The 12,533-nt window shown below is 32.3% G+C and overlaps 2 protein-coding genes across 2 annotated transcripts; one reads left to right on the top strand and one right to left on the bottom strand.

Annotated features, from left to right (window-relative positions):
• The first annotated feature begins 1,042 nt into the window (after positions 1–1,042).
• On the top strand, positions 1,043–4,067 carry LOC133203802 (E3 ubiquitin-protein ligase TRIM71-like). Its single transcript, XM_061339586.1, has 2 exons — positions 1,043–1,056; positions 2,231–4,067. The coding sequence occupies exon 2, from the start codon at positions 2,250–2,252 to the stop codon at positions 3,945–3,947; it is 1,698 nt and encodes a 565-aa protein (XP_061195570.1). The 5' UTR covers positions 1,043–1,056; positions 2,231–2,249; the 3' UTR covers positions 3,948–4,067.
• A 5,747-nt stretch (positions 4,068–9,814) lies between these two features.
• On the bottom strand, positions 9,815–11,840 carry LOC133203469 (riboflavin biosynthesis protein VVA0006-like). Its single transcript, XM_061339247.1, has 2 exons — positions 11,804–11,840; positions 9,815–10,869 (listed from the first exon to the last, which is right to left on the bottom strand). Exons 1-2 carry the CDS (start codon positions 11,838–11,840, stop codon positions 10,307–10,309), a joined length of 600 nt encoding a protein of 199 aa, XP_061195231.1. The 3' UTR covers positions 9,815–10,306.
• Between the last annotated feature and the right edge of the window lie 693 nt (positions 11,841–12,533).

The raw sequence follows: 12,533 nt of genomic DNA, 5'->3' as shown, positions 1-12,533 counted from the left end.
GCGCTATATGGGTGGCAAGTTATTTTGCTTCAAAGATAAAATAGATCCTCAAGTGAATTAATTTTGTAATATGCCTTCATATTATGCATTCAAAGGGGCTCTTTAGCTGATTACAAATGAGATGGTTAAATACCGAAAAAGAATTGGATAATCCTGGATCCAAAAACTCAAAGTTCCGTTCTTCGTATATACAGAGCTGTGCCGATCGAGGGAATAGAACCCGAACGAAGAGTAGCATTAAGACCAGGCACATAGTATCGGAAGGGGTTCCCCCTTCCCGCTTTTTTCCGGAACATAATATTTTTCTATTAAGTTGGTACACTGAAATGCAGTTTGCCCCCTCCCCACATTCTTGTTGTAGTGTTAGGGAAGGTCAAAGCCCACCTTGATTACAGAACGAAAAGTTTGTATTGTGAAAAAGTTGAAACAACAACCCCCTCCCCTTCCCGATTTCTCAGATAAAAGTGTCAATTATTTTTTAAATTATTTTATCCCTTGGCACCCCTCTGTATATACAAAGAGCAGAACTCCGTGTGTTTAGATCCAGGAATACCCCCTTCTTTTTCCTGTATTCAACCATCTTACTTGTAAACAGCTTAAGAGACCCTTTGAAGGCATAATATGCAGGCATATTACAAAACTCACTTTAGTTGAGGATCTATTTTAGCTTTGAGGCGAAATAACTTGCCACCCTTATAGTGCCCTCTTTCGTCTTAATGGGCGTTAGCATAATGCAACCTTGCATAATTTACAAATCACGAAAGTACAATTTACATTTCACAAGTTCACAAATTGCAAGTCTACGAATTACGCGTGCGCATTGACATAACTTGCATTTACATTTTACACTTGTCAGTTTAAGTTTAAGTTGGATAGTTACAATTAACATTTTGTGATAGATCAAATGACAAATTATGAAATGATAATTTACAATTTACAAATTAAAAGTTTTCATGTGTACATTTTAAGAATTACAGAATTTTGAACCCGTTGGCTTTCCATAGTTATTACCCTCCCATGTAGATCACTAGATGGTTGGTGTTCGTGTTCATACAGGTATGTTTACATTCTAAATGTCATTTTCTGCACTGTCCGTTCTTGTCTGTTTTGTTGTTTGTCTCTTTTTCCTCTGATGTTATTTCCTCTTTAGTACATATTTAGTATGATCATTTGACTTTCTGAACAAAGGAGAACCTACTTTCGTTTTTCGGAGTAGGGAGTATTCCGTACTCTCTCTCTCTCTCTCTCTCTCTCTCTCTCTCTCTCTCTCTCCTGTATATCTTTATCAAGATATAAATGTTTTAATAATGCTTTAATTATATAATGGACATGTATAGGAGAAAAGCTATATGGTGGCGAATTCATATACTTGTGTATATGTGCTGTTATTTTCATCTTTGATTTATTAGATCACTGTTAATTTGGAATATGATTCTTTCGCAACATAAATGCCTAGCGCCTGTAATTCATTGAAATAAACAAATCTTAAACACAATATCAATTTATTAACTTTATCAACTACGTAAAGCTAAAATCAACCCAAATTTTTACAAATCATAAATATATGTAATTATCCTGGTTCAATCAAGTTGTTCGGGGATGCACCCAAGATATATGGAACATAGGTAAACTCTCTTTAACCTTGATTAGACATTAAAAATACATTTTTTTTTTTTTTTGGTAAACAAAAACGTGTTAATCAGGAATATTTTTGCCATTGCAACAAATGTAAGAGTTGTTCCACTTCGTACGAATGCTTAAACCTGAGTGATTTGAATATTGTACTTAATAGTTTTTAACCATTATTATTAACTTATTTACAAAATTATTTACCTTATATATTTTTACTATATGTGTCTTTTTGATAGCGTGTAGAGATAATGCATTTATTAACCCCCGAATTCAGCCTAAATTCCCTCTGGTTATATAGCAATTTAATTATGTCTCTTGTTTAAATTCTGTCCTTTTAAAAAAATATTTAGTTTCATTTGTTGAACGAGGTACATCTACTCGATTTACTTATCCAGAATCGAAATAAGAATCTCTGTTATTGACATGACATTTTTATACAATGCATACTGGAGGAAAACAGGGATGTGGCTGGGCATGTATATTCATACATGTTACGTGTATTTTGTTAAAACTGTGTTTAGAAACAGCAAAGGTCCTTGTGAGCGAACGCTAATAAAATTTCCAGAATTGATAACTTTTTTAATCATTCTTTTCTCAGGATTAACATCTGTATTGTAATGGCCCGATCACAAGCCCAGGACATCATTAGATGCCAATACTGCGAGGACGAGCCCGCTGTCTTCCTCTGTGTTCCTTGTGGAGATGAACTTTGTCCTCGATGTAAGGTCTTCCATCTTAAAAGCAAAGTACCCTCTGGACATAACATCATCCGTCTGTCCGAGAGACTTCATCCAACCAATCAGGTCAAAATATGTGAAGTCCACTCATCTAAAGCGTACGAGGCTTGCTGTGAAGATTGCCAAATCCCTGTCTGTATTATGTGTATCCAGGAAGTGCACGGAAAGCATGCTATCGGGAAATTACAGGATCTATACGAGAAACAAAAGGCTGAAACCGAAGACGAATTGTCTAAAATGAAGACACAATATAAGTCTGAAATTATTGAAAGAATAAAAGATTTCAAAAATGGAGAAAGGGAAATAAAAGCCAGCCATAAAAATATTAGAGAGAAGATGAAGAAACAAGCTCAGGAATTTATAGATCATATCAGCGTCATTTTGAAGGAAGCCTTGGATGAATCCTCTAAAGACGAGATAGAAAAATTAATGGAAATATCTCAATATACAGCAGAAGCTGAGAGATTTGAGCAAAACTTGGATCAACTGATTGAGAAATTTGAATCTCTTACAGAGTCAAGTCATCCCGCCGACCTTATTTTGTACCGAAAACAATATCCTGACACACTGAAGAGATTGCAATTTCCAGAAAAAATAAATTTCACTATGCCTTCGTTTACAATCGGTCAGATCAACAAATCTCAAAATAAGCATCAGTTTGGTAAATTCACCAGTGGTCATATTAGCCATCTTAAATTAGGCGATGATAGCTTACAAGCTAAACATACGTCTGGTTCTGCAAGCGTAAAATCATCTACCAAAAAAGTACCGGGACGTCCAGTAAAAATAAGCGAAACGAAAACTCAAAAGAGAGCGTTATATCACGTGAGTTGTGGTAATGACAGATCAGCGTACATCAGTGGTGAAGGTGCTGGAATACTACTGATAGACAAGTCAGGGACACAGCTGGATAACATCAGTACTGACGGAGAACCATATGGACTGGCTGTGATGCAGGACAGAAGTCTGATTTATTCTGACTACGGAAATTATGTTATCTACAGACAATCATTCAATAAAGAGAAAACAAAACTTTTATATACAGTGTCTGGTCCTAGTGGACTGTGTTGTACCAGGTCAGGTGATATCCTGGTCTGTATGAGTATGGGTTTGTTTAATGCAGCAAAAGTTGTCAAGTACAGCAGCAGTGGGAGTAAGATCCAGGAATTCAAGACAGATCAGAACGGGAGGAGGCTTTTTAGCGATCCAAGGTTTGTCTGTGAAAATGTCAACGATGATATCTGTGTTTCTGAATTGAGTAGAAATAAGAAAGTGGTTGTATTGAACAAGTCTGGAAATCTTCGTTTTACATATGACGGGAATGTCCTAGCTATGACGTTAAAAGACAGATTTTCTCCGTTTGGAGTTGCTACCGACAGTCTGGGTCACATCCTGATTGCAGACAACGACAATAACGCCGTACACCTGATCAGCCGGGATGGAGACTTCCTTTCTTTCATCGTGACAGAGAATGATGGGATATCACGACCAAGGGGGATCTCTGTGGACACGAGTGACAACCTTTGGCTGGTAGAAGAGAAAAACGCCTGTGTCAAGGTGTATCAGTATTTGTCATAACATTGAATCTTCCTTTCCGATACTGTGAACTTGTACAAATGTTTATATATTTATCATACAAAATATCACCAAAACAATCCTAGTAATTCTCTATTAGTAATATATAGACAGGTGATTTAATGAAAGTATAATATATATTATATTAAATTATTATTCTTTAGTTTAAACATATTTTATTGAATAAATCAATAAGGATTGGGAAATAGGCAAACCGTATACATACCCTCTCTTTGTATAATAGGTCAAGACAAAGACAATAAATAATAATACTTGTACATCATAATAAAAAAAAAAAATAATAGTCGAAAATAAAGATTCACAAATTATTAATCTCTGAATTTACACACGAACGTATGTACATGTAACACAAGTGAACTTGCGATGAAAATTTATTTTAATGAAAGTTAAGCAATAAAAGGTGAATATTTCTATTTTGAAAAATAATTCACTTAAGATCACATATAACAAAGGAGAGTTCGATTCACACAACTACACACACACACACACACACACGTTTTTGTTCTAAAATAGTCCAGAGTAAAACTTTGTTTTCCTGATGACGGAATGTCCAGTACATCTAATATTCACGTCCGAGATTGTCCACGGCGGTTCTAACACTGGCCCTCGCACACAACATACGGCATTCACTCAAACTTCAATTAACAATCACACATACGAGTCGGACGCTCTTTGAGGCAAAGGATTGACACTTATTCCTTAAATAAATATTGAGTGACAATTTCCTTTTTACTGTCTAAACATTAAATGTTAGATAGATAATTATATGTCAAAAAGTAAGTAATTAAAATGATTCTTTTTAAAATCAAATTGTGTAACATTGTAAATTAATTTTTTAAAAATTTACTATGTGACACATGTATTAACCAGGAATTTTAAAAGCAACATTGTTTATCAAGAATTCTGGCTTTGTAGGTCTTTCCATCTTGGGAAAAACTTCTAAATGATCCAAGTGTACCTTACTATTTCTCATCTCACTTACTCTAGCCCTTAACAATAACTCGAACATTTACTCGTATATGTTTTTTTTTACTAAAACTCTCTAGCGTAATCCCAACTTGTGCCGAAATCTTCTCGTTGAACTTAGAGACATCATGCATTTTTGAATATCTTTAATATACAATAGTAAAAATATGTTAACAGTGTACATCTATAAAATACTTCCTTAATGTTTTCTTACAAAGCCCCAGCTCACACACAGGCACTTGACCTTACATATTTTTGTAATTAAAAAAATATATAACCCCATACCTTATAATATTTTTATAAGAAAAATATGTAACGTCAATTGCCTGTGAATACATATCATATTGACTAGTATAACAATGTGTTACATCGATCGCACTCCGTACATTTTCTTTGCTTTTAAAGACCGTCTTTTCACTAGACGAAATTAAATTTTTTGGGACATTAAGAAAATTACAGTGTGTAAGGGTGATAATATTGAACTTATTTATTACATTTTCAACAAACGGTGCCTTCATTTACCCTCAAGAAAAATATTCAAAGACAATGAATTACTGATGAACAGGACTCCTGTATACTTAATTGGACTTCATATCTGCAAATGAAGTGTTCAGTCTATTCATTTTGGTCTATTAAAATACATGTATCATAAATGCTTGATTTGATCCCATTTCGTAGATTGGATCAGGTGTGTAGTAGGAGTAAGCATCCCTTGCCGATCTTTTACACCCCCTGCAAACCCTATGTATTGCTCAGATAGACAGAATAATCCGTGGTCTTTTTTTTTAAGTATAACTATTACATGAAATGTAAGTATGAAATTAAAAATGCCAGTGAAGATAATTAAGACCCAATGTTAGATTGTATTTGCTTAAAGATTCAATGAGGCTAGCATTATTTCACTGAGTAACTTCATTCAGCAGATCATTTTTTCTTATCCTAGCAATACTAATTCTAGATATATACTGGTAAGATCCCTACAACTGTCATAATATTCAACAGTTGCAATTCTTTCCAAAGAATTTAATGAATGGAACATTGCAATCTTTAGAGGTCTAAAATATTGTATCTTTTTTTTTCTCTCTCTCTCTTTTATTAAAACATCGTACATAAATAATTCAGTGTACAGAAAATCATAATACATACATTGCATAGAAATTTATAAATCAAAATCACAAATAATTGCCTACTTCTAGAAACAGATTATCATTAATTACATGTGCTTTCCTTAGAATCACGTTTTGTAAACAAAGACAATTTTTTATCTTATTTCGAAAAACTTCTATATACATGTTTTCTTTTTGAAATCTACATTTCATTTTATATTTATAAATGGTAAAACAAATGAATGACAATAGATTATTCAATCTAGTTGTTTTTAAATTGATTTCATTGTAAAAACATCTTTGTTCCATTTACTTACATTTAAATTATTGTTCAATATGCAATTCAATAATTTATAATTGAATTCAGCAACATTTTTTTCATACATATACTTAATTTTAGCTAGATATACATTTTTCCAGACATATTTGTAACTAAGATCAAACGTCTTTTGCCACATATTTTCATAAACTGATCGTTGAAACTTTATGTTTACCAAAATTGAATAATAGTATGTATTAGTTTATTCAGGATATAACTTTGGGCAATACAGCCCATCAGTTTACAAAAATAACATATAATAACATATATTACAAAATTTAAGACTCTCAATGAGCCTAAATTGGGGGTGAAACCCCTGGTCAAGTGTTCCTCAGTCCCACAGTTCCACTCATTTATAGTATACAATAATATATATTGAACAAATTAAGTACAATACAATAAGCAGCACAATAAATAATTCAAAGTTATGATACAATATATAGCAATGATGTTTTAATGTACAGACATCTGAAAATATAAACCTTACATAGATAGAAATTAGGTTAACCCGGTTGATCTTCGTTGCGTAATATTAGAGCATAATGAATATATTTCCCTAAACCAACTAAAGTAGATATGCGGTTGGTACCAAACAATTGGATTAATTTAAAAGTACTTGGCGATTTGTAATAATATTCATTTATATATTTTTTTCTTAAATTTAGATATCTAGGGCATTGAAGAATGAAATGGAATTCGTCTTCTATTTCACGTGTATTACAAACATCGCATAATCTATAAAAATCACATTTAAGGTTTGCTACAGTTCTTACACTATTATCTCTAAATAAAAATGACACTTCGTTTTTAATATTAATAAATTTTGCATATGTACAATCAAAATTGTTTTTGTATTCTCTGAGTGCCTTTTTTATCATGATATATTCACAGAGTATATTGTTTTTCTTTTCCAGTATATTATAAAAGTGTTCAATACTAAGGAAGTTTCCATCATTATCAAAAAGATCTTTGATATGTAGAATATCACTTTTTATCCAGTTTTCAAAACAAAGAGGTTTAGAATCATACTGAAACAGATTATTGTTCCAAATGAATTCCGATAAAAATTGGTCTCTCTTTAAAGCACAAATTTGTTTAACTTTTTTACATTTATTGAAAGCAGAAAGGACTTCACCATAAAAAAGTGGTATTCTTAGCATCTTAAAAAAAGCAGTATTTTCAAAGTTACATACACTTGTTTTAACAATATCATTAACTGATAGGTTTTTAAGATTAAGAATATTATTCAACATTTTATATATTATACTTCTTTTATCTAGTATTCGTTTTATCCAAGAAGCCTTCGCTGCAGTAAATTTACTCTCTATATCAACAATACCTATTCCACCTTGGTTAACTTTACCAATTAGCGTATTTCTCTTTATCCTATCTTTTTTCTTCCATAAGAAATTAAATACAAGTTTTGATACATTTTTAAAGAATTCATTTTTTGGATTTGACAAAATAAAAGCATTATACATGTATACCAATTTAGATAATGCTAGTGTATTTATTATAGTGCATTTTCCGAAGATCGTTAAGTTTCGCCTTCTCCAAACACTCAGTATTCTTTCAAGTTTCTCTAATTTATTTGTCCAATTCATATCATAACAGATATCCTTATCATGACCGAGATATACACCTAATGATTTTACATGACTTTTAGCAATTCTAACACCACAAATATATTTTTCATTTAAATACATTTCAATAAATTTTCCTGTCAATAAACATTCTGTTTTGTCCATATTCAATTTCGGGCTTGCGACTTTGCTAAATTCACGTATTGTTTCTAAAGCTTTTTTCAATGAATAAGTGTCTTTCAATAAATTAGTGCAATCATCGGCATGCTGTACGATTTTTAAATTTCCATTATCACCTGGCGATAAACTGATGATTTCTTCATTATTTTTAAGCTGAACTGCTAGTATTTCTAGCACGAAAATAAATAAAAGTGCTGACACAGGACAGCCTTGTCTAATCCCTCTTTGCATTTCACATGATTTTGACATCCAGCCATTATTTTTAACTTTAAAAGTTGGTTTAGAATATAATGTTTTTATCATTTTGATAAAATTTTCACCAAAATTAAATTTTTCTAGAGTTTTGTACATGAAGTTATATTCAACAGAATCGAAAGCTTTTTCAAAATCGAGAAAGAGCAAAATACCATCAATATCATTATTGTTACAATATTCAAATATGTCTAATATTATTCTCGCGTTCTCCCCAATGTATCTACCTTTGATATAAGCACTTTGTTCACTACTAATTATTCTACTAGCAACTTTTTGCAAACGATTAGCTAGAACATGAGCAAAAATTTTGTAATCAACGTTTGTAAGACTAATTGGTCTATAGTTCTTAAGATTTTCTTTCTCTCCTTTTTTATATATCAGCATTTCTTTGCGAAAAAGGCAAAATACCATCATCAATACTTTTAAGTAAAGAGGAAAAGAATGTTTCCTTTTAATTATATCATGCCAAAAAACCTTATAGAATTCTGCTGTTAAGTCATCTTGACCAGGGGATTTGTTATTTTTCATTTTAAGAACAGCTTCTTCACATTCTAATTTTGTAGGCAACATGTCACATAACTCTTTCTCGGCCTTTGTAACCTTTTCGCAGTTAACATTTTTTAAATAGTTTTCTATTTCATTATCAGAAATCTTCTTACTAGTATATAATGAACTATAAAAAGTAAACAAACATTTCATAATATTATCATTGTCACTGATAACAGACTCATTATCATCCTTGATTTTAGTTATTGCATTATTTATTTGCTGCTTTTTTTCAAGACCTAAAAAATAAGAGTTACTTTTCTCACCCTTTTCTATCCACAAAGCTCTAGATCGTACATAGGCTCCGTTAATAATAATTATCTCTTTCTTCTTCAAGTTGTCGTTTGTACCTCATATTTATTTCAGTATAATGTTTTAAATCTAGTAGTTTTAATTGAGTTTCTATAAATTTGATACGCTTTTTTTGATTATTAGCTTTATTTTTTGAAAAAGACATACAGAAGTCTTTAATGGATATTTTCATTCGTTCCCATCTTACTTTTGGATCATTTAACTGTTTTAATTCTTCTTTTTCGTCACTTATATGTTTTCTTAATTTTTCACAAAATTTTTCTTCAGTTAATAATGAGTTATTTAACTTCCAGAAACCACTACCTTGTAAATTTTCAGAAGTACTGAGATCAAAACTTAAGCCCAAATGATCGCTCATACGTATCCCTTTAACACTAGGTGCTCTACGCACAGTAATATTACAAAGCGGGAAAAACATATTATCATTAATAAAAACATAATCTATTCTGCTTTTGGGAATGTCCTCTCCATCACACCACGTTAAACCATTTATACTTGTTTTTCCGCTGGTAATCCAGCAGTCATTTAGATCAAAATATTTCAAAATTTTTCTTAAATTCTTAACACTTTTATCATTTTGATTACAGTCTAATTGACAATTAAAGTCACCACAAACAACGAGCCCTTCTATATTCATAGCATATTGACTTACCCAAGATAATAATCTTTTAAAAAATGCAATTCTAGAGTGTTCAGCGTTAGGTGCATAAACATTCACAATTGTTGTAATTTTTTCATTATATTTCAAGTTAACCAATAATCTTCTTCCATCAAGAGACTGATGATAATTTAATATTTCAACGGAAAGGTTTTGCTTGAAAAATAGTGAAACGCCCCTACTATATACGGAGTCAGAAAAGCAATGAAGTTTGTTTCCAAACCATCGGGAATTGTATATAAATTCATGTTCTTTAACAAAATGTGTTTCTTGTAAAAGGACTATATCAAAATTGGAATCTTTCAACCACTCAAAAAGTGTTACTCTCTTTTTATAAGTATTTAGGCCTCTCACATTTAAGGAGAGGAATGATAAAGAGTTTTTATTCATTTGGTCGGGGAGATTGTTAACTCACATCATTTTGTAGCAGATTCTTTTTCATTTTTCTTTTTATTTTTTTTCAAATCTCGGAGAAATGTATCAAGTTTCTTTTGACTGTCCTCGGTTTGAGAGCCTTTCCTAGGCACGGAGGCGCTCCTGAGTTTTCTAGTATATTTGGCAGCAATTTTTTGGACGATGACTCCAAGTTTGTTTTCACCTGGCCATTTTGATGGTTCTGTTTGAGTTGTGCCGATGGTATCCAAGCCTGTACCCCAGTACACGTCAACAGTGGACTCGGCAAAAATTGTATTAGCATTAGAGGCTTCAAGTTTTTCTCGCATTAAAGTTATTTGTTCAGCTTTTGCAGACACGATTTCCTCCATTATTTCCAGTTTTTGCTCGCTCCAACCCTCCGGGTCCGTTATGGAATTTCCTATCTTTTTAGCATCGAGTGCTGTGGGAGCGTTTCTTACCTTCTCAGCTGCAACTAAATTACCTGCACGTAGCGCTTTCGTCAACTGATAAGCATGCTCGGCTGACTGGTGGTGCTCGCCAAAGACTTTAATGTCGCAAGGGAAAAAGTTTGAAATGGGATTTTCTTTTTAATAAATAAAATATTGTATCTTATATAAAAGAAATACTACGCATTCGACATTCCTAATACCCCCCCCCCCCCCCCGTATTTGGAGGACAGAATGAGCTATTTATAGAATCTTCGGGGTGTGGATATTTGCAATTCTAAATTGAAATATATTATGTATTTCTAATCTAAGCCACAGGAAGGAGGAAAATGCTTTCTTTTTCCCGTCAATTTTACTTGCTCGCTTCAGATCCAATTATCGTGCAATTCTATTTTTTAAAACAAATAATAAATGTTCAGTATACTCTCAGTCAACTGAAATGTTAACTTGGGGTCTTCGTGTGTCCCTGAAAGACTCCCCCATGTATCAGAAGTGATAACAAAGGGGAGAGAAATCTGTCGGTTTGTCACTCTATGGGAATTTTTTAACATAGAAAGAAGTGAAAGAAATTCTAATCTGTTCAATTCAGGAGAACTAGGTGACGAGTTCTATTATTTTTTTTTTTCAGTTTTGACTACTTTAAACAAGAAAGGTATAATTTTTTACACCATGATTTATGTAAAAACAGAAATATTATTAGTTTTTCTGATCTCATGGATAGTCATGATAAATTTGTTCTTACTGGATTAAATAAATACTGTAAACTTGTCATGTCAGTTTTTAGGCAATGAATACAACCATTATATTATCTTCCAACACGTGTAACTCTTGTACATGTTTCTTCCTATATTCCTATTTTGTTGACTATAGTTTTAGATGTTTAAAATTTGTAATATGTGTGTACTATTATGCCTCATGCCAGGCCTTGAGTGCATAAAAAGTTTCAAAAGTTTCAAAGTTTCAAAGGAACTTCAAAATTAATCTTAATGGAACTCAGATTTTTAATTGAAAAGCCTGATTGTTGATATGTTGAGTCCTTTCATCTTTTTCTCAATGGTTTACAGTATTTACTACTTACAGATACAGGAGAGGGAGTTAGTTTAACCATAATTAGATAAATTATAAAAACAAAAAACAAAAAACATGGAGAAATGATGATTGAAGCATAAACAGTTTGCAGTCCCGTAGAACGCGGGAGGGGGGTAATGGGTATCCCACCCCCCACCCCCACTTTTTCTGAGTATAGTAAATTTTCCTTAAGATGCTGGTCCTCCCCACTATTTATTGCTGTAAGATCGAGTACTGGCAAATTCCAGGATTTGGACGTATAATGAGGTTTTTTTTTTTTTTTTAATTTTTTTAATTTTTTTTAATTTATTTATTTATTTATTTATCTATTTACTTTTTTTGCTTGTCAGATTTTTCTGGAAAGTTGTCTCACCCCCCCCCCCCCCTACACACTTCTCAGTTTAAGTTTTTTTTTTTTTGTTTGTTTTTTTTTTCCCCTTGTCATATTCTTTGGGGGGATGGGGTTGGTCCCCCACTTTTGAAACCGTTCCTACGGGCCGGTTTGTATAGAGAGTTAGGGGAATAATGATAAAAGGTCAACATTGTAAACAGAGTAATATTTTGGCATTAAGAAATTATTACAGTGGTTGGTTAAGTGTAACAGTTCAGAGTTAGCACATAAACAAACAAACCGATTTTTTCCCTTGACTGGGAATTAAATCAGAGACAATCACCATAACTGGAATCTAACAAGGAATTCATCAGATAAGATTGTACTTAATTGCAGGTGAGG

Source organism: Saccostrea echinata, unplaced genomic scaffold, assembly GCF_033153115.1.
Source record: "Saccostrea echinata isolate AGI-Se365-2 ecotype Australia unplaced genomic scaffold, CSIRO_AGI_Sech_v1 ptg000051l, whole genome shotgun sequence".
In the NCBI taxonomy this organism is placed as follows: Eukaryota; Metazoa; Mollusca; class Bivalvia; order Ostreida; family Ostreidae; genus Saccostrea; species Saccostrea echinata.
This window is presented reverse-complemented; position numbering and strand designations above follow the sequence as displayed.